General features: G+C 45.1%; 1 protein-coding gene across 3 annotated transcripts in view; it reads left to right on the forward strand.

Moving 5' to 3' along the window:
* The window catches only part of LIG1 (DNA ligase 1), a 572167-nt gene that overhangs the window by 220893 nt on the left and 327581 nt on the right, over positions 1–23693 (forward strand). For all 3 annotated transcript variants that reach the window (XM_077250677.1, XM_077250678.1, XM_077250676.1), the window contains 2 exons: positions 19468–19548; positions 21779–21884. In XM_077250677.1, coding sequence (XP_077106792.1) covers positions 19468–19548; positions 21779–21884 — 187 coding nt within the window. The remainder of the gene's footprint in view (positions 1–19467; positions 19549–21778; positions 21885–23693) is intronic.

Genomic DNA, 23693 nt, shown 5'->3' on the forward strand with positions numbered 1-23693 from the left:
GGTTACCTAGCGGGACAATACACTGCAATACAAAGGAATTATGCAAGGGATCGACTGTTTGCCTGGCTTATAGTTAGACAAAGAAAATAGTTATAAGTTATAATATATGTGTAGGCACATGTTTAGTATGTGCATTATATTTATAGGAGCTGGAAAGTGGACAAGCACAGTGGGGTCTTACTCCCCGGCATAAAATAGAATAATTACTAAGAAAGGTTATACTAACCTAATGACATGGTTTTCATACCTTTACATTGCTGTGTGATCACAAACTGTGAACACGCGAGATGTCTGTGGTCAATTGTTTGTTGTCTGTGCTCTATAAATATTTCTAGACACAAAAATTACACAGAACTATACATATTTGACATTTTGTATGTTGTGAACAAAGAAATGAATTAAGAACCACAAATAATTTAACCCCTTAACCCCCAGAGCTGTTTTCGTTTTTCGCTCCCCTTCTTCCCAGAGCATAACTTTTTATTTTTCCGCCAATTTTGCCATGTGAGGGCTTATTTTTTGCGGGACGAGTTGTACTTTTGAATGACACCATTGGTTTTACCATTTCTTGTACTAGAAAACGGGAACAAAATTCCAAGTGCAGTGAAATTGCAAAAAAAAAGTGTAATCCCAAACTTGTTTTTTTGTTTTAACTTTTTTTTTACTAGGTTCACTAAATGTTAAAACTGACCTGCTATTATGATTCTCCATGTCATTACGAGTTCATAAACACCAAACATAAGTAAGGTTCTTTATCTAGGGGGCGTGGCCTGACTGTCCATGTGAGCGGACGCACGGCAGCGCGCTCCCGCTGCTGTTTCTAACTTTATCCTGACCGGTCGCCGCTGACCGGTTTCCTGTGGGGCTTACCGGCTGGTGGAGGGTCCTGGGAGCGCAGCGGTGCTCAGCGGCTGTCCCAGGGTCGGCAAATATGACCAGGAGACGGCAGAAGGATGTTGGAGCCGGGGAGGCAGGGGCTGGCCAAGATGGCGCCGATACCAGAGAGAAGGCTGACAAAGAGAACGCCGCATGTCAGAAGCGCATGGAGGTTGCGGCGAAGCTCCAGCAGTTCGCTAGAGTAGAAGCTGCAGAGGAGGCAGAGAAGGAAGCCGGAGCTGATACTGAGGAGGAGAGCCCAGCAGAAGAGCAAGAGGTACAGCAGGGGAGAAAGGAGAGCAGCATGGCGGATGTAGTGGGGGGACATGAAGATTTGGTGTCAGGAGCTGAGCCCACCCTCAGAGACGTTTTTGTGCTGGTTTCTTCATGCAAACAGTCCCTGACCTTGCAGATACAGGAGGTCAAGGGCGATACAGCACAGATAAACGCAGCCCTGCAGAAGATAGACAAACGTGTGGGGGTGGTAGAGGAGAGGGTGAGCACTGCTGAAGATCATATAGTACAGCTACAAAAAGCTGAGAAGAAGTTTGCTCAAGCAATATCAGAGCTGGCTGCAAAAAATGAGGATCTGGAGAATAGGTCCAGAAGGAATAACATACGTATAGTGGGTATCCCTGAAGAAACAGAGGGGAGGAATCCCACTGAGTTTATTGAAAATTGGCTGTTGGAGACCTTTGGTGGTGCGGCGCTGACAAAAGTTTTTGCGGTTGAGAGAGCTCATAGGGTCCCACCGAAACCACCTGTTCCTGGAGCGAATCCCCGTACCATGCTTGCCAAAATTCTAAATTACAGAGACAGAGACATTATCCTGAGGAAGGCTAGAGATATGACGGATTTGACGCTTGGAGGTCAAAGAATTGCTATTTACCCCGACTATTCTGCCCTGGTCCAGAAACAACGGATGATGTTCACTGGTATCAAGAGACGACTGAGGGAACTGGGAGTGCAATACTCCATGATGTTTCCAGCACGGCTAAGAGTAGTCGCTCTTGACAAAATTCACTTTTTCCAGATGCTGGAGGACACTACCCAGTGGATTGACATCAATGCTAAAAGACTTAAATGAAAAGGAGATTGAAATACTGGGGTCTTCCGGACGGGGGATATTTCACTGTCAATGGATAAGAGATTTGTGATTGATATTTGTTATGGGATGTGAAAGTATGAGGGTTGAGATGGGCATTACTCAGCAACTGGACTGGGAGTGTAACAATGTCTGCTGGATACGGGGGAGGAAGGGTATGCGGCGTACTAGAAGTTTATTTAGTTTCTTCGCATTTGCAATTTAATATATCTTGGAATGTTTTATTCTGTTAAGAAATGTACGGAATTTTGTTATATACGGTAGCGGGAGGCGGGTGGAGAAGGCAACGTTAAGAAGAGTGTTCGCAATGGGCGGTGGTGCCCCACTCTTGAAAAGAGGCAGAATGTGTAGTATTGGGGGGGCTAGGGGGGGGAAGTTGGGTTTTGGTAGGGGGGGTTAGGGAAGTTAGACAGCTCATAACCGGGAGCAATGACATAACTAGAGATGATGAGTCACATGATGGGGGGCCGCATTAAGATACTGAGCTGGAATGTGAGAGGTTTGGCGGATGTCTAGACGAGCCACGAGTTTGCAGTATGCAAGGGATCAACTTGCTTCAATGATATGTTTGCTGGAGACGTATTTAGTACGGGAGAGGGTGGATGTACTAAATAGACGATGGATTCAGAAGGGATACCATTCTACCTTTTCTACGTATTCAAGGGGAGTGTCAGTCTTGGTGCCTGTGGGAGTGCAGTATGAAGAGGTGAAGATATGCGTGGATGTTGATGGTCAGTACGTGGTGATACAGTGTATATTATATGGAGTGAGGTTGTGCGTTGCGGCAATGTATATTCCACCTCCCTATTCAAGTAAGAAGATTAGAGAGGTGTTGGAGCGGGTGGAACGATGGGGACCGACACCACTGTTGATTATTGGAGACCTGAATAATATTTGTGATGACTTTTGGGATAAAAATATAAACACCCAGAATAGGTCGGGGGGCACACTGCAACATTTGGCAGCTATGTTCGTGAAATAGGTATGATTGACCTATGGAGAGTTAGACATGTTGGGGAGAGAGGGTATTCATGTTACTCACCGGCTCATGCTACGTTGTCCAGAATTGATTTGGCTTTGGGTAATCGTCTGTTAGATACAATGGTGGGGGAGGTGCGACACCTACCAAGGGCCCTTTCAGATCACAGTCCAATTGAGGTGGAGTTTAGATTGTTGGGGATACAGAGGCCGTAAGTAGGAGAGAGTGGAAGATCCATCCTAATTGGTTACATAGTATGGATTTAGATAGTATAAGACAGGAGGTGATGGAATTCTTTGTTTTAAATGATGGGAGTACAGACGCTCTTAATGTTTGGGAAGCAATGAAGGCGTACTTGAGAGGGTTACTATTTAGAGATATTAGTAGATGTAAGCGGAGGACGAGGGAGGCAGAAAAGGCGGCGGTGGTTGAGCTGAGGGCTGCGGAAGACGAGATGGCAATATTGGGAACTCCTGAGGTTGGGAAAAGGTTGAGAACAGCGCAAAATCATATGGAGAAAATTCTGTTGGGAAAAGCTGAAAGGAAGAGGGAATTTCAGAGATTGATTTATTATCAGGAGGGAGAAACAGTGGGGGCATATGCAATCGCTGGTGGCTGCTGCCCAGAGAAGTACCTCATATGTCCACTCGTTGGTATCTGTCGATGGAAGCAGAGTATCTGAAACATCTGAGATTCTGAAGGTTTTTGCGGATTTTTATGCGGACTTATATTCTTCCCGGGTTGATGCGTCGGTCGGAGACGCACTGACTTTCTTGGAGGATCTGGGGTTGCCAAAATTGAGTGAGGTGGAAAGAGAGAGCTTGGAAGCCCCTATCACGGAGGAGGAACTGAGTCAGGCACTAAAAGGCATGGCTAATGGGAAGGCGTCTGGTGTCAATGGGTCACCCGCCGAAATTTATAAAAGCATGGGAGAGGTGTTAATTCCTAAATTAAAGCCTGTTCTAGAGGGAGCTAAGTGTCAAGGGTACCTGCCAGCTTCTATGAGAGAGGCCATAATAGTGGTTATTCCAAAGGAGGATAAGGATTTGGGGAAACTTGAGTCATATCGTCCAATTTCTTTGCTAACTATGGATGTCAAGCTTCTGGCCAAGGTGTTAGCTTCCCATCTGTCTAGTGTCATCACTAATCTGGTACATCCGGATCAGTCTGGCTTTATGCCTGATAGATCTACAGCGGTTAATCTGCGGAGGCTGTTTATGAATCTGCAGCTGAAGTCTGATAACTGTGGCCAGAGAGTTATTGCGTCCTTAGATGCCCACAAGGCAATTGACAGTGTGGAGTGGGGATATCTATGGCAGGTGTTGAAGTGTATGGGTATTGGACCGCAGTTTGTGTCTTGGATTCAACTGCTGTATTCGCTGCCGGTGGCTAGAATCGGAGTAAAGGGGGAGCTATCTCAACCTATAAAGCTGGCTAGAGGCACTAGACAGGGATGCCCGCTCTCGCCTCTTCTGTTTGCTCTGGCTGTGGAGCCTCTGGCCGCCAAAATTCGACAGTCTGTTGAAGTCCCCGGGTTTAGGTATGGGAAGGTTGAGGAAAAGATAGCGTTGTACGCGGACGATGTCTTGCTGTTTCTGGCTGACCCGGATGATTCCTTGAGGGGGGCCATTGGGATTATTGAGAGATTTGGATCCTTATCGGAGCTGACGATAAATTGGAGTAAATCGGTTCTGTTTAAGGTAGATGGCGTGGGAGAAAATGTGAGTGAGCCTATGGGGGAGGGGCAGCTTAGGGTGGCATCTCATTTTAAGTACCTTGGAATATGGATTTCGGTGCCAGTTATGGATTTTTTACATAGGAATCTGACTCCTGTCCTGGGTGTCCTTAAGGCAAAAGTGGATGCTTGGAATAAGCTACATTTATCGGTGGTAGGTAGGGTTAATCTTATTAAAATGGTGTTGATGCCCAAAATATTATATGTCCTTCATAACGCACCAGTTTGGATTCCACGTGGGAAATTTTGACAGATTAATTTTCTCTTTAGAGGTTTGTTATGTGGGAGGAAATATCCTCGTATTGGCCTGGAGACGCTTCAGCGACCCAAGGAAGATGGTGGTTTGGCTTTGCCTAACCCTGAAGTATATTTTCTTGCAGCCCAGAGTCAGCATTTGAGGGGCTGGGTACATGAGGCGTCGTCCAGTGCGGTACAACACTTGATGGAGGGGGTGACAAATCGACGTCCGGTGGTACAGTGTCTGGAAGATGGCTCATTGGGGGCTTTGGGGAAATTATATCCAACTGTGCTTTTGATACGTAAATTGTGGAACAGATTGAGGCAGATTCGGGAGGTTACGGGGCTAACTAGATTCTCACCGATATGGTTTAATAACAACTTACTGGAGTTTGCGGCATTGGGGGTACTACCGGAGTGGCAGGCTAAGGGAATCTATTATGTACATCAGATAGCTCAACGACGGGTGTTGAAATCTTTCTCCCAATTACAGTCAGAGTTTGGACTGAGACCCACAGGGGAATATCAATATGCACAGATGAAACACTCGTTTGGAGCTCAAAACAGGGGAGTAGGCATTAAGATCCAAGAAGATATAGTATTGGACTATGTATGTGGTGATGGGACTACAAGGGGGGTTATTTCCACCCTGTATAAAGACCTTCTACATACATATTTGTTAGACTTTCCTATAGAAGCGAGAGCTAAGTGGGAGAGAGATCTAGGCCCAATGGAGAATTAAACCTGGGAGTCGGTGTTGGAGTGGGTTCCACGAGTGTCATTAAGTGAACCGTATAGGCTGTCGCAGCTTTACATCATACATAGTCTATAAATCTCCGGAAGTTTTGCATAGAGCGGGGTTGCGCGCCGACTCTGAGTGCCCGAGATGCAAGACTGAATGCTGGAATTTACCATATGATGTGGACGTGTCCAAGATTGGCTGCGTTTTGGTTGGTTGTTCTGAGTCGTGTGGAAGGTGCGTATAGATGTTAGCTCCCGAGGGATCCGATAGTGTGCTTACTGGGATATGTGGATGAAATTGGAGTGGATAACAACTGGAAGATTGCAATTGCTAGGCTATTACTGTATTTTCTGGCGTATAAGACTACTTTTTAACCCCTGAAAATCTTCTTAAAAGTCGGGGGTCGTCTTATACGCCGGGTGCCGTCTTGTACGCCGAGTGCAGACACCAATGTGTATATGGTGGGTGGGGGGAGTGGTCCCGATGACGAAGAGGGGGCGTCTCACAGGAAAGTGTGAGTGGAGTATCCCCCATTACCTCATTGTAGCTGCAGCATGGGGTCTCTGTGCTGGGGAGAGGCGGCAGCTGCTGCTCCTCTTTGTGCCGCATGGGTGCTGTGCTGTGGGGCGGTGGCCGCCGCCCCTCCCCAGCACCCCACACTGCAGCTACAATGAGGTAATGGGGGATACTCCACTCACACTTTCCTGTGAGATGCCCCCTCTTCGTCATCAGGACCCCCCCCCCCCCAAAAGGCACATTAGTCACTGGCCCTATAAGACGACATACGGTGTATAAGAAGACCCCCGACTTTTAAGAAGATTTTATATTTTAACTGGAAAAGTTGGGGGGTCGTCTTATACGCCCAGTCGTCTTATATGCCGGAAAATACGGTATATATGGCTAGGAAAGTGATAGCACGGAATTGGATTAAGGAGGAACCGCCTGCGAGGGGAGAATTCCTTCAATATGTAAAGCACGGCCTCAAGTTGGAGAAGGGGGTTTACAAGAGACGCGGGAAAACAGAAACGTTCGATAAAATGTGGTCTCCGTGGATTGAATTGGGGTAGGGTAGGTAAAGGGAATGGGAAGCTAAAGGCCTTTGACTGGTGAAAATTGCTGGATGATTAGACGGCCTTAAGTGAGTTGAGTCGACTAAAGGTTCATTAATTCATTAATATTTTGATGGAGAAGTTCTAATGGAGATGAGCTGTTCTTTGGGGGCTGGGTGGGATTTGTTGGGAATGTTGGGGGTTTCTAAAGCTGGAAAACTTTGTATGTAACACTGTGAACTATGATGGAAAATGTAATGTTTATTCTTAATAAAAATCTACTTAAATTAAAAAAAAGGTTCTTTATCTAAGTGGTTAAAAAAAATTCCAAACTTTGCTAGCAAAAAAAAAAAGCGCCATTTTCCGATACCCGTAGCGTCTCCATTTTTCGTGATCTTGGGTCGGGTGAGGGCTTATTTTCTGCGTGCCGAGCTGACATTTTTAATGATACCATTTTGGTTCAGATATGTTCTTTTGATCACCCGTTATTGCATTTTAATGCAATGTCACAGTGAACCAAAAAAGCGTAATTCTGGTGTTCTGACCTTTTTTTATTGCTATGCCGTTTAGCGATCGGATTAATCCTTTTTTATATTGATAGATAAGTCGATTCTGAATGCGGCGATACCAAATATGTCTGTTTGATTTTTTTTTTTCTTATTTTATTTTGAATGGGGTGAATGGGGGGTGAGATATATGTATGTATGTATGTATGTATGTATGTATGTATGTATGTATGTGTGTATGTATGTATATATGTGTATGTATATGTATATGTATATGTATATATATGTGTATATATATATATATATTTTTTTTTAAAGACCTATTTTTTTTTTTTTTTTTTTTTTTTTAAATTTTGGCATGCTTCAATAGCCTCCATGGGAGGCTAGAAGCTGCCACAGCTTGATCTACTCTGCTACAAAGAGGCAATGCTCAGATCATCTGTATGTAGCAGAATTACAAACTTGCTATGAGCGCCGACCATAGGGTGGTCGAGGGTGCATACTGCTGTGCGAGATGTGAGCACGTTGTGCATTTGGAAACCCAGATACTGGATCTAAATGTGCAGCTGGCCACACTGAGATCCATAGACAATATGGAGAGGAGTCTTCTGCTCACAGAGCAGACGCTCAATGGGATAGATGAGGAGGGGGATGGTAGGATGGAGCTGCAGGACAGTGAAGTAGGTAGCTGGGTGACATTCAGAAAGCGGGGTAAAGGGAAGAGTGTCAGGGAGGCTAGTCCTGATCTTTCACACCCCAATAAGTTTGCTAAGTTGGCAGATGAGGGGGGTGCCAGTACAGGGGTAGCACTGCTGCAGCCAGGCACGTCCTCTGAAAGCCGGAGGAGTGACTGCTCCAGTAAGGAGGGAAATAGGAGAGCAGGGCAGGCCAGACAGGTGCTGGTAGTGGGGGACTCAATTATTAGGGGAACAGATAGGGCAATCTGTCACAAAGACAGGGATCGTCGAACGGTGTGCTGCCTACCTGGCGCTCGAGTCCGACACATCGCTGATCGGGTGGACAGATTACTGGGAGGGGCTGGTGAGGACCCAGCGGTCATGGTGCACATTGGCACAAATGACAAAGTTAGAGGTAGGTGGAAGGTCCTTAAAGATGATTTCAGGGAATTAGGCTGCAAGCTGAAAGCAAGGACCTCCAAAGTGGTATTTTCTGAAATACTGCCTGTACCACGTGCCACGCCAGAGAGGCAACGGGAGATTAGGGAGGTTAATAAGTGGCTCAAGAATTGGTGTAGGAAGGAGGGGTTTGGGTTCCTGCAGAACTGGGCCGACTTCTGAGTTGGCTACAGGCTCTACGCTAGGTATGGGCTGCACCTCAATGGGGAAGGTGCAGCTGTGCTGGGGGAGAAAATGGTTAGAAGGTTGGTGGAGTGTTTAAACTAGGGAATGGGGGGGGAGGGTATTCATTTTATAGGTGGGGAAGATAGTGCAGATAGAGACCTGGGCACAAATAAGGAAGTTGGGGGTGGCGGAGGCATGGGGGGTGGGGTTAGAACACTTAGTAATTTAAGAAAGAATAGAGGTACAGAGAGGAACATCAAGTGCATGTATACTAATGCCAGAAGCCTCGCCAACAAAATGGACGAATTAGAACTAATGTTGTTGGAACATAATTATGACATGGTGGGGATATCTGAAACATGGCTGGATGAGAGCCATGATTGGGCTGTTAACTTGCAGGGCTATAGCCTTTTCAGAAATGACCGTACAGATAAGCGAGGGGGTGGGGTGTGTCTGTTTGTAAAATCGACCTTAAAACCCATCCTGCGTGATAATATAGGTGAATCTAATGAAAATGTAGAGTCCCTGTGGGTGGAGATAAGGGGAGGGGGAAAAAAATAATAAATTACTGATAGGGGTTTGTTATAAATCTCCAAAAATAATGGAAACAATGGAGAATATCCTTGTAAATCAAATAGATGAAGCTGCGACTCAAGGAGAAGTCATTATTATGGGGGACTTCAACTACCCTGAAATACATTGGGGAACAGAAACCTGCAGTTTCAGTAAAGGTAATCGGTTTTTGACAACTATGAGAGACAATTACCTTTCACAACTGGTTCAGGACCCAACAAGGAGGGGGGCACTGCTAGACCTAATATTAACCAACAGGCCAGACCGCATATCAAATATAAGGGTTGGGGGTCACTTGGGGAATAGTGATCACAAAATAATAAGTTTTCATGTCTCCTTTAATAAGATGTGTAGTAGAGGGGTGACAAGGACACTAAACTTCAGGAGGGCAAATTTCCAACGGATGAGAGAGGATCTTGGTGCAATTAACTGGGACGATATCCTGAGACATAAAAGTACACAAAGAAAATGGGAGACATTTATTAGCATCCTGGATAGGACCTGTGCACAGTATATACCGTATGGGAATAAACATACTAGAAATAGGAGGAAACCAATATGGCTAAATAAAGCTGTAAGGGGCGCAATAAGTGACAAAAAGAAAGCATTTAGAGAATTAAAGGAAGTAGGTAGTGAGGAGGCATTAAATAAATGCAAAAAATTAAATAAATTATGTAAAAAGCAAATCAAGGCAGCAAAGACTTAGGCAGAGAGACTCATTGCTAGAGAGAGCAAAAATAACCCCAAAATATTCTTTAACTACATAAATAGTAAGAAACTAAAAAATGATAGTGTTGGCCCCCTTAAAAATACTGGGTGAAATGGTGGATGAGGATGAGGAAAAAGCCAATATGCTAAATGACTTTTTTTCATCAGTATTTACAAAAGAAAATCCCATGGCAGCCAATATGACTAGTGATGATAATTCCCAATTTAATGTTACCTGCTTAACCCAGCAGGAAGTACGGCGGTGTCTAAAAATCACAAAAATTAACAAATCTCCGGGCCCGGATGGGATACACCCCCGAGTACTGCAGGAATTAAGTACAGTCATTGATAGACCATTATTTTTAATCTTTAAAGAGTCCATAATAACAGGGTCTGTACCACAGGACTGGCGTATAGCAAATGTGGTGCCAATATTCAAAAAGGGGACAAAAACTGAACTCGGAGATTATAGGCCAGTAAGTTTAACCACTACTGTGGGTAAAATCCTGGAGGGCATTCTAAGGGATACTATACTGGAGTATCTGAAGAGGAATAACCTCATGACCCAGTATCAGCACGGGTTTACTAGGGACCGATCATGTCAGACTAATTTGATCAGCTTCTATGAAGAGGTAAGTTCCGGTCTGGACCAAGGGAACCCAGTAGATCAGAGGTCCCCAACCGCCGGTCCGCGGACCAGGACCGGGCCGTTGGGGTTTTTCAGCCGGTCCGCGGTGCCCCTGTTCAGCGGTCACGTGGGACCGCTCATTAGAGAAATGAATAGGCTGCTCCACCTCCCATAGGGGCGGAGCCGCATAATTCATTTCTCTAATCAGCGGTGCCGGTGACCGCTGACAGAGGAAGAGGCTGCGGCACCGAAGACCAGCTGTCCGGGGGAAGGAGCGGGACGCCGGGAGCAGGTAAGTATCGCATATTTACCGGTCCTCGTTCCACACGCTGGGCGCTGTCTCCATCTTCCCGGCGTCTCTCCGCACTGACTGTGCAGGTCAGAGGGCGCGATGACGCATATAGTGTGCGCGCCGCCCTCTGCCTGATCAGTCAGTGCGGAGAGACGCCGGGAAGATGGCGCCGAGGAACTGCAAGACAGGTGAGTATGTGTTTTATTATTTTTATTGCAGCAGCAGCAGCACAGCTATGGGGCAATAATGGACCGTGCAGAGCACTATATGGCACAGCTATGGGGCAACGGTGCAGAGCACTATATGGCACAGCTATGGGGCAACGGTGCAGAGCACTATATGGCACAGCTATGGGGCAATAATGGACGGTGCAGAGCACTATATGGCACAGCTATGGGGCAATGGTGCAGAGCATTATATATATGGCACAGCTATGGGGCAATAATGAACGGTGCAGAGCACTATATGGCACAGCTATGGGGCAATAATGGACGGTGCAGAGCACTATATGGCACAGCTATGGGGCAATGGTGCAGAGCATTATATATATGGCACAGCTATGGGGCAATAATGAACGGTGCAGAGCACTATATGGCACAGCTATGGGGCAATAATGAACGGTGCAGAGCACTATATGGCACAGCTATGGGGCAATAATGGACGGTGCAGAGCACTATATGGCACAGCTATGGGGCAATGGTGCAGAGCACTATATGGCACAGCTATGGGGCAATGGTGCAGAGCACTATATGGCACAGCTATGGGGCAATAATGGTGCAGAGCACTGTATGGCACAGCTATGGGGCAATAATGGACGGTGCAGAGCACTATATGGCACAGCTATGGGGCAATAATGGTGCAGAGCACTGTATGGCACAGCTATGGGGCAATAATGGTGCAGAGCACTATATGGCACAGCTATGGGGCAATAATGGTGCAGAGCACTGTATGGCACAGCTATGGGGCAATAATGGTGCAGAGCACTATACGGCACAGCTATGGGGCAATAATGGTGCAGAGCACTGTATGGCACAGCTATGGGGCAATAATGGTGCAGAGCACTATATGGCACAGCTATGGGGCAATAATGGACGGTGCAGAGCACTATATGGCACAGCTATGGGGCAATAATGGTGCACAGCACTGTATGGCACAGCTATGGGGCAATGGTGCAGAGCACTATATGGCACAGCTATGGGGCAATAATGGTGCAGAGCACTGTATGGCACAGCTATGGGGCAATAATGGACGGTGCAGAGCACTATATGGCACAGCTATGGGGCAATGGTGCAGAGCACTATATGGCACAGCTATGGGGCAATAATGGTGCAGAGCACTGTATGGCACAGCTATGGGGCAATAATGGTGCAGAGCACTGTATGGCACAGCTATGGGGCAATAATGGTGCAGAGCACTGTATGGCACAGCTATGGGGCAATAATGGACGGTGCAGAGCACTATATGGCACAGCTATGGGGCAATGGTGCAGAGCACTATATGGCACAGCTATGGGGCAATAATGGTGCAGAGCACTGTATGGCACAGCTATGGGGCAATAATGGTGCAGAGCACTATACGGCACAGCTATGGGGCAATAATGGTGCAGAGCACTGTATGGCACAGCTATGGGGCAATAATGGTGCAGAGCACTATATGGCACAGCTATGGGGCAATAATGGTGCAGAGCACTATATGGCACAGCTATGGGGCAATAATGGTGCAGAGCACTGTATGGCACAGCTATGGGGCAATTATGAACGGTGCAGAGCACTATATGGCACAGCTATGGGGCAATTATGAACGGTGCAGAGCACTATATGGCACAGCTATGGGGCAATTATGAACGGTGCAGAGCACTGTATGGCACAGCTATGGGGCAATAATAAACGGTGCAGAGCACTGTATGGCACAGCTATGGGGCAATAATAAACGGTGCAGAGCACTATATGGCACAGCTATGGGGCAATAATGGACGGTGCAGAGCACTATATGGCACAGCTATGGGGCAATGGTGCAGAGCACTATATGGCACAGCTATGGGGCAATGGTGCAGAGCACTATATGGCACAGCTATGGGGCAATAATGGTGCAGAGCACTGTATGGCACAGCTATGGGGCAATAATGGACGGTGCAGAGCACTATATGGCACAGCTATGGGGCAATAATGTTGCAGAGCACTGTATGGCACAGCTATGGAGCAATAATGGTGCAGAGCACTATATGGCACAGCTATGGGGCAATAATGGTGCAGAGCACTGCATGGCACAGCTATGGGGCAATAATGGTGCAGAGCACTGTATGGCACAGCTATGGGGCAATGGTGCAGAGCACTATATGGCACAGCTATGGGGCAATAATGGACGGTGCAGAGCACTATATGGCACAGCTATGGGGCAATAATGGTGCAGAGCACTGTATGGCACAGCTATGGGGCAATGGTGCAGAGCACTATATGGCACAGCTATGGGGCAATAATGGTGCAGAGCACTGTATGGCACAGCTATGGGGCAATAATGGACGGTGCAGAGCACTATATGGCACAGCTATGGGGCAATGGTGCAGAGCACTATATGGCACAGCTATGGGGCAATAATGGTGCAGAGCACTGTATGGCACAGCTATGGGGCAATAATGGTGCAGAGCACTGTATGGCACAGCTATGGGGCAATAATGGTGCAGAGCACTGTATGGCACAGCTATGGGGCAATAATGGTGCAGAGCACTGTATGGCACAGCTATGGGGCAATAATGGACGGTGCAGAGCACTATATGGCACAGCTATGGGGCAATGGTGCAGAGCACTATATGGCACAGCTATGGGGCAATAATGGTGCAGAGCACTGTATGGCACAGCTATGGGGCAATAATGGTGCAGAGCACTATACGGCACAGCTATTGGGCAATAATGGTGCAGAGCACTGTATGGCACAGCTATGGGGCAATAATGGTGCAGAGCACTATATGGCACAGCTATGGGGCAATAATGGTGCAGAGCACTATATGGCACAGCTATGGGGCAATAATGGTGCAGAGCACTGTATGGCACAGCTATGGGGCAATTATGAACGGTGCAGAGCACTATATGGCACAGCTATGGGGCAATTATGAACGGTGCAGAGCACTATATGGCACAGCTATGGGGCAATTATGAACGGTGCAGAGCACTGTATGGCACAGCTATGGGGCAATAATAAACGGTGCAGAGCACTGTATGGCACAGCTATGGGGCAATAATAAACGGTGCAGAGCACTGTATGGCACAGCTATGGGGCAATAATAAACGGTGCAGAGCACTGTATGGCACAGCTATGGGGCAATAATGGTGCAGAGCACTATATGGCACAGCTATGGGGCAATAATGGTGCAGAGCACCAGGGAAACAAGCATGGTGCTCCCACTCATTCTGAACCTATGGTAAGTTGAATCACATTCTCATTATAAATGTCATAATTATATGATAAGTATGCACTAAGCTCCATCCCTCCATAACCCCACCCCCATATGACCAAAGCCCCGCCCCTGCTCCACCCCCACCGGGCCATGGAAAACTGGTCTTGCTTAAAGCCGGTCCCTGGTGCAAAAAAGGTTGGGGACCTCTGCAGTAGATGTAGTGTATATGGACTTTTCAAAAGCTTTTGATACGGTGCCACACAAAAGGTTGATACATAAAATGAGAATAATAGGGATAGGGGAAAATATGTGCAAGTGGGTTGAGAGTTGGCTCAGGGATAGGAAACAAAGGGTGGTTATTAATGGAGCACACTCTGACTGGGTCACGGTTAGTAGTGGGGTACCACAGGGGTCAGTATTGGGCCCTCTTCTTTTTAACATATTAATGACCTTGTAGGGGGCATTCAGAGTAGAATTTCAATATTTGCAGATGACACTAAACTCTGCAGGGTAATCAATACAGGGGAGGACAATTTTATATTACAGGCTGATTTATGTAAGCTAGAAGCTTGGGCTGATAAATGGCAAATGAGCTTTAATGGGGATAAATGTAAGGTCATGCACTTGGGTAGAAGTAATAAGATGTATAACTATGTGCTTAATTCTAAAACTCTGGGCAAAACCGTCAATGAAAAAGACCTGGGTGTATGGGTGGATGACAAACTCATATTCAGTGGCCAGTGTCAGGCAGCTGCTACAAAGGCAAATAAAATAATGGGATGCATTAAAAGAGGCATAGATGCTCATGAGGAGAACATAATTTTACCTCTATACAAGTCACTAGTGCGACCACACTTAGAATACTGTGCACAGTTCTGGTCTCCGGTATATAAGAAAGACATAGCTGAACTGGAGTGGGTGCAGAGAAGAGCAACCAAGGTTATTAGAGGACTGGGGGGTCTGCCATACCAAGATAGGTTATTACACTTGGGGCTATTTAGTTTGGAAAAACGAAGACTAAGGGGTGATCTTATGTTAATGTATAAATATGAGGGGACAGTACAAAGACCTTTCTGCTGATCTTTTTAATCATAGATCGGTGACAGGGACAAGGGGGCATCCTCTACGTCTGGAGGAAAAAAGGTTTAAGCATAATAACAGACGCGGATTCTTTACTGAAAGAGCAGTGAGACTATGGAACTCTCTGCCGTATGATGTTGTAATGAGTGACTCATTGCTTCAATTTAAGAGGGGACTGGATACCTTTCTGGAAAAGTATAATATTACAGGGTATATATATTAGATTCCTTGATAAGGCGTTGATCCAGGGAACTAGTCTGATTGCCGTATGTGGGGTCGGGAAGGAATTTTTTTCCCCATGATGGAGCTTACTCTTACCACATGGGATTTTTTTTTGCCTTCCCCTGGATCAACATGTTAGGGCATGCTAGGCTATGGGTTGAACTAGATGGACTTAAATTCTTCCTTCAACCTTAATAACTATGTAACTATATAGCAATCCGGCATCAACAACCATAGAGGTCTCAAGGAGACCTGGTTGTCATGTCGATGCACCGATGACCCCCGATCGTTTGATAGGAGTCACTGGTGTGTGCATTTACTGCCGGATGTCCAGAAGCTCTTGTTAAATGCCGCTATCAGAGTTTGACAGCGGCATTTAACTAGTTAAAAGGCGCGGGTGGATTGCAATTCCACCCGTGCCTATTGCGGGCACATGTCAGCTGTTCAAAACAGCTGACATGTCACGGCTTTGATACGTGTTCACCTCCGGAGCCCACATCAAAGCGGGGGATATTGCCATCGGACGTACTATTCCATCTTATGGCGGTAAGGGGTTAAACTACTTTATATCCAAAAAATGGGAAATTAGTATTGGTAAAATTAGCCGTGTTGTGTTCGGGATTGAACTCTTGTTGCATAAATTATTTGTGTCTATGGTGTTTATTTACATGAGCCACATGAGTACATATGACAGTGTGTCACGCTTGGGAGTGTGTAATTGGAGGTCAGAAGGGAATCCCCTCTTTTCGTATTGTAGTGATCTGGTTTCACTACAATAAATTTATATATATATTTTTTTCAATAAACCACATATAAAATATCTTTTGAAACATGCATTTTCTCACTAATAATTTATTTTATGTATATTTTGTCATATGTACTCATGTGGATCACATAAATAAATACACCATTGACATTAATAATTCAGGCAACACGGATTCAATCCTGTATCCCAAACAAATCATTTTAAGCATATTACTGTATTTTTTGGACTATAAGATGCACCGGACCATAAGACGCACCCCAAATTTTCAGAAGGAAAATAGGGAAAAAAGTGTTAAATGGAGGTCCGTCTTACAGTCCTAATTCAACTTACCGGGGAGGGGTTTCGGCACTGGTGGAGGAGTAATCACAGAGGTTGTTCGGTGGTCCAGGCTGGTGGGTTGCCTCCGGGAAATCACATCCCAGGCTGGTGCGGTGGCCTGTGGGGCTGCGGGGCTCTGTGGTGTGGCGGCAGCGGGGCTCTGTTCTGCGTGGTGGGCTTCGCCAGCATTTCGTCAAAGCCCCCGCAGCTCCATTGCTGCGACGCTGTGGCCTCTGGAAAGATGGCCACCTGGGGTGGTGCATGCTCAGATTCAGATCTCGGCAACGAGATCTCGTCCTGAGATCTCATTGGCGAGATCTGAATGTGAGCATGCGCCGCCCCCGGTGGTCATCTTTCCGGAGGCCACAGCGTTGCAGCAATGGAGCTGCGGCGGCCTCCGGTCTTTGATCAAATGCCTGCGGAGCCCCCCACGCAGCACAGAGCCCCTCTGCCGCCACACCAGAGAGAGCCCTGACACCACCACACCACAGAAGACAGCTACAGCCGCACCAGCTGCATCGGGACCTCCGCTGCCAGGATTTGTAAGTATATTGCGACCATAAGATGCACACCCCCATTTTCCCCAAAACATTTTTGGGGAAAAAAAGTGCATCTTATGGTCTGAAAAATGCAGTAATTTCTCCTTTTTGGATACAAAATAGTTTATTTATTAAATTTGTTTTTTGTTGGTTTTTTTGTACTCGATATACAAAAGGTCAAATATATATAATTCTGTGTAACTTGTGTTTCACATCAAGTCTAGAAATCTTTATAGACCATAGACAGCAATTATTGAACTTTGAACTTCTTGGTGCCTTTATTTGAATTCAACTACTTTTTTTTTAAAGGCATAAAACTTCAAAATGATCTTAAAATTTCAGATATTTTCATAAACGCAAATCATATTGATTTAAATTTACCACATAATACAGTGTCAGAATCGCTGGAAATAGGTGGCAGTGTTCCACAGTTTTTACCCCATAGATTGACACTCTTCAGATTTGGAAATGTTGGCCTGGAAGCTGTAGTTAGGCTTTTAGAGGCGAATTTACTCATAATGTCATATTGTGAGTTTAGTTCCAGAAGGTTCTATGGCAGACACGCTGTGGGCCATTCCGACCTCCCCTCTTCTCACTCTGCCTGCTGCTTGTGTGTGTGTGAATCCAAAACCCCTCATTTCACCCCTCCCACAAGAATTTTTAAGGTATGTGCACACGCTGTGGATTACTCTGCAGATTTTTCCGGACTGATTTTTGTAAATCTGCAGGTAATCCGCACTGTGGATTTCCTGCGGAATTATTGTGTATTTACCCCATTTTTTTTTTGCGTTTTTTTGTGTGGATTTCACATGCGGTTTTACACCTGCCGATTCCTATTATGGAGCAGGTGTAAATCGCTCCGGAATCCGCACAAAGAATTGACATGCTGCGGAATAAACAGCGCTACGTTTCCGCGTGGTTTTTTTTTTTCCGCAGCATGTGCACTGCGGATTTGGTTTTCCATAGGTTTACATGGTACTGTAAATGCATGGAAAACTGCTGCGAATCTGCAGTTGCCAATCCGATGCGGATCCGCAGCAAAATCCGCAGCGTGTGCACATACCCTTATGGTTCTATGCTGCAGGCAGACCAGTCTCCCTAAAACTACTCATTCCCTCCTCCCGCATAATACCAGCCAAAACTGGTATAGCCACTTCCAAGCTGCATGGGTCTCTTTGTTCTATTAAAGGGATATATATTGGCACCTATCCGGCTAGAGATATAAGAATTATATATTCTGTATGTCCATCGATAGATCTATCACACACTGAAACCGCTAGCAGCTAAACGCAACGAGTGCCAAGAGTGGATTTCTCCTTCTGTGGGTCATGTAATTACTCCGTCTTTACATTTAAAAGAATCCCCATGATGTGGGGCATAATCTGACCGTGTCTTTCATATACAAGATTCATACAGCGAGCTAGGCATAAAAATACTTTTCATAATTCTAAGTAAAGGGGAGGTTTCAGCCTCTAATGTCACCACAGGGGGGAAAGCCTGGGATTTAGGCTAGGAAATAAGTAGTGAAGTGAGCACTCTTCAGTTGTCTTTTTGTCCGGGGTCTAGCTGCTATACAGCTGTTATATGCATCTTGATGTGTCTCCTGAGAACACGGCCAGCCATGATGATGCACTGACATAATGACCTGTAAACGTTCTTTTAAATTTTAATCCTTTTTTTATTTGTAATTGTATTGTACATATAATTCTCTCCTTTATAGTATCTTTTTAGGCTTTATAAACACTGCCTACCTTTTTTGAGTAAAATATAAAACTACTAGCTTGTCTCTTCATGCTCTATAACGAACTGTTGCGTCCTCTGAAGTGAATTACGCTACTGATTTGGGTTGACTCCGGACCCGGTAATCATTAGGAAATCGGATCTGATGGCAGCGGATTTGTCCTGTGCGTTGGGAGGCTTTGTAGTGACGGCGGTGTTGATAATTATGGTTCCCGCCTGAGTGGGAGTAGTTATATCGCCCTCGCTGCAGCGGGCCCGATAGCCAGTACATAGCAGGCAGCCTTTCTGGCGACTAATTACCCTAGGTGCAGTATCCTGACTGACCTGAGGGTAAAGGGGTGCTAGAGAGCTGCAGGTTCCAAACCGGAAATGGGATATAAATAAAACCCCTTCAGAAGGAACCAGGGGCAACCAAACAACCTCGGTTCGTGACAAATTGGTGTAAGCGGTGGGGATGATTAAGGTATTTTCCCTGTGTACTGTGACAGATTGGTGGGATCCCTGACATATCCGGTGGGATTCGTGACAACTCCTGTCAAATAAAATGTAAATGTGATCTATAATCTGAATCCATCAAGGTTTGTGTTTCTCCCAATAGTAATGCTTATTTATTGCGTCTCCTAAAGTGCTGCCAAATATGTTGGCTCTATAGAAATAAATGTTTTTGTTTTTTTTAACAGATCTAAAATCAATTAAATCGGAGCAGAAAGAAGATGCTGATAGTCTTGTCATTAAATCTTCAGAGCAGGTACAAGAAAAAAGTAAGTAGAAGAAATCTGAGTATAGTGCATTGGTGCAGTTACTTTAGTGTTCATGGCAATGCCAATTTAAGGGCATGTAAGTGTCATTAATCCCTTCACCCCCGGACCATTTTCCTTTTTTTTTGCGGTTTGCATGTGAGGGCTTTTTTTGCCGGACGAGTTGCACTTTTGAACGACACCATTGGTTTTACCATATTGTGTACTGGAAAACAGGAAAAAAATTGCAAGAGTCGTGAAGTTGCAAAAAAAATTCAATTCCAGAATTTTTTTAATTTTTTATCTATGTTTACTAAATGCTAAAAGTGACCTGCCATTATGATTCTCCAGGTCATTACGAGTTCATAGACACCAATTTATTTACGTGGTAAAATACAAATATTTGTATTTTAATTTTTTTTAATCAAAATTGGATATCTCTGTAATCGTACTAACCCGTAGAATAAAACTGCCTTATTATTATTAATAAATCAATTTTACCACACACGGAATGGAAAAACCTCCCCCCGCAACCCCCCCCCCCCCCCTGAATTCCAGAATTCTGTCTCCCAAAAATCGGAAAAGTGAAAATAATACATTAAAATTTTTGTGAAAAGGTTATGTTCACTTTTTCCTTCCACATTGCAAAAATTTCTGTGAAGCACCTGAAGGGTTAATAAACTTCTTGAATGTGGTATTGAGCACCTTGAGGGGTGCAGTTTTTAAAATGGTGTAACTTTTGGGTATTTTCTGTCATATAGGTCCCTCAAAGTCACTTCATATGTGATGTGGTCCTTAAAGGGAACCTGTCACCCCCAAAATCGATGGTGAGGTAAGCTTACCGTCATCAGGGGCTTATCTACAGCATTCTGTAATGCCGTAGATAAGCCCCCTATGTATCCTGAAAGAGGAGAAAAAGAGGTTAGATTATACTCACCCAGGGGCGGTCCTGCTGTGGTACGGTCCGATGGGCGTCTCTGGTCCGCTCCGGCGCCTCCTATCTTCATTCCATGACGTCCTCTTCTTGTCTTCACGCTGCTGCTCCGGCGCAGGCGTACTTTATCTGTCCTGTTGAGGGCAGAGTAAAGTACTGCAGTGCGCAGGCACCGGGCCTCTCTGACCTTTCCGGCGCCTGCGCACTGCAGTACTTGCCCTCAACAGGGCAGACAAAGTACGCCTGCGCCGGAGCCGCGGCGTGAAGACCAGAAGAGGACGTCATGGAATGAAGATAGGAGGCGCCGGAGCGGACCAGAGACACCCATCGGAGCGGGACCGCCCCTGGGTGAGTATAATCTAACGTTTTTCTCCTCTTTCAGGTAACACCGGCGGCGTATCTACAGCATTACAGAATGCTGTAGATAAGCCCCTGATGACAGTGGGCTTACCTCACCATCGATTTTGGGGGTGACAGGTTCCCTTTAAATAAAATGGTTTTGTAAATTTGGTGGAAAAATGAGAAATCGCTGGTCAACTTGAAACTATTATAAATTCCTAAGAAAAAAGTGTTCAAAAATTGTGCTGATGTAAAGTAGACATGTGGGAAATGTTATTTATTAACTATTTTGTGTGTGACAAAAAAAATTGCAACATTTTCCATGTACTTCATGATGAGGTAAAATTTGTTCGACAGGACTTGTTTATTTGTGAAAATATGTCCCCCCAAAAAAAATCTCAGAATCACCAGGATCCGTTGAAGCGTTCCAGAGTTATTACCTCATAAAAGTGGCAGTGGTCAGAATTGTAAAAATTGGCTTGGTCATGAAGGTGAAAACCGGCTTGGTGGTGAAGGGGTTAATGAGGAAAATAAATTTGGATTTCAGGCCTCTGCTGTAAGACCCTAACCATAGATTCTGCACTATGGAGCCTCCTGTGTTTTTCATTTTCCCTTCTTCTCTAGATATGGCAGTTGTGGCCATTTCATACAGTTGGGGGCACTGACTGGTTCACCTCATATTTGTCTCCATGAAGTGATGGAGCATAGCCCCCACCAGGGGAGATGATGTAGAGCCGTATCTGTGTGCAGTGATGAGGGATTTGATACCAGGAGATCCCCTCCCACAGTCTCCTGTGATACGGCGGGACTGCACTTACAGGAAAATGACATGTTAATAAGATTTACCTTTTCTGTATGTTTTTATATGTTTGGTAAATTATCAGTCTTTGTGTTTTTCTCAGTTTGTCTCATTTATACAGTAATAGCGCCACATTTGCTCTATGTAAATGCTATACATTTCATTCTTTATTTTTAAAATAGCTTTAAGCCATACATCTGTAAAGTCTGAACAAGATGTAGAGAAGTCTGAAAAATGTACTGCAGAAAAGTCTCCTGCGCCAGCAAAGGGGCCGAAAAACACTGGCAGGTGAGCCCCAAGTAGTTATTGAGCAATGTGTGTGTACTGTGATACTAATGGGGTCGTAGTGACTAGAGATGAGACGATTTGATCACTATAAGCTATAGCGCTTATCGAATGAGCTGCAGAGGGGACCCGGATACATGGAGCGAATCGGCCGATCAGCTGTCTGGCGCCGCAGCCTGTTTGTTGGACTCTCCATGCATGTGTTGTGAGTGTTGCACATCCGTGACACATGCAGCTGAGGTACTAAACAGCAGGAGCATGATCCGGGTTCTCTCTGCAGCTTATTTGGTAAGTGCTGTAAGTTTGCTGAATAAGCAGGAACCCGAACAACTTCGCTCACCTCTAGAAGTAACAATCCAGAAGTTGAGATTTGGTGCAGCCTATTAAACTTTGTGCACTCGTTCAGCATTTTTTGTGTTTTTTCGGCTGTTTTCCGCGGGAAAAAACGCTAAAGAAACATACATAAGCATTCCATCATTTTTAATGCATTCTGCAATTTTTGTGCACGTGCTGTGTTTTTTTCCACGAAAAAAACGCATCACGGTAAAAAACACAGCATGTTCATTAATTTTGCGGATTTTTCACGTTTTTGCCACTATTTATTGCATTGGGAAGCTCTGAAAAAGAAACGTGAAAAATCCGCAAAAAAAAGTGATAGAAAAAAAACGCATGCTCATTTCTTGCAGAAAAAGTCCGGTTTTGTTCATGAAAATTCTGCACACTTTCCTGAACATGTGCACATAGCCTAAAGAGGAGGCAGAACAGCTGGGCTGAGTGCCTCTTAGTTTCTGCTCACCCCTCGCTGAGCGCGGAGATGGTGATGCTTCCCGGTGTCCTGCGCTTGTTTGTATGAATCCAGGGAGGATGTCTGACTGCACAGACAGGTTCTGATCGGTTACTATACACCAGTGTTGCTGGCTGAGGTGTTGGGGTATTTATACCCGGTGAGTGACTTACACTGCATGGTAAGTTGGGTTGATACCATTTACACTGGACACAAGGTGTGTGTGTGACTTTGACTGTTGATTTAACCCATTGATGGGAATTCCCATATTCTTATATGGGTACAATTATAAAGTGAATCTACTGACAAGTAACTTTTGTTATTTTATTTAGTAGTAAAAATCCTTTCAATTCTCAAGAACAGAGTGACTTTATTTTTTTTGCTTATGCGTTGTTGCCCAGGTTTCAAGCCATCTCTGTAATCTTGTAGTTGTGTCTGAACCAATACAGTGATTACAAGATCTTTCCAATAGCGCTGCTGGCCAGGATCGCTGGAGTGCATGGTTAGCTCCCAATCTCAGTACCCCTCTACTCCTCCAACGTAGCGGAGGCAAAGCTGGCTTATATATCAACAGCTGGATCACACAGTTCAGACTATTGGCAAATCAGTGCAATTCGTTCAATGTGCTGCTATTGTCCTCATGTGGGCCTATAGAATAAGGATAACATGGCAGGTATACCTAATGGTGAATGGGGTTTAAAAAAATAATAATAAAATATAGATTTGCTGTTTTGATTTTCATTTTTCTGTTTAAAGAGTTAATGAAAAGTGATTAAAAAGTTGCAATAAAATGAATCCTCGAACTTCCCTGCTGACAGAAGGCTGTGGCACTCAGAATATGGCGACTCAAAAACAAAGGCAGCCTAACCTAAGTAAAATTGTCTTACACTGTAATATGCTATCACGCGTGTATAGAATATTCTAGATGAGTATAACCTGTATACTCAAAGCAAGGAAGTGTAATATCAAAAACTCGCCAAAAGATCGTTGGCCTTAACGGCTGACTATAATGCGCTGAACACAAATCT

Source organism: Ranitomeya variabilis, chromosome 4 (genome assembly GCF_051348905.1).
Source record: "Ranitomeya variabilis isolate aRanVar5 chromosome 4, aRanVar5.hap1, whole genome shotgun sequence".
Taxonomy (NCBI): Eukaryota; Metazoa; Chordata; class Amphibia; order Anura; family Dendrobatidae; genus Ranitomeya; species Ranitomeya variabilis.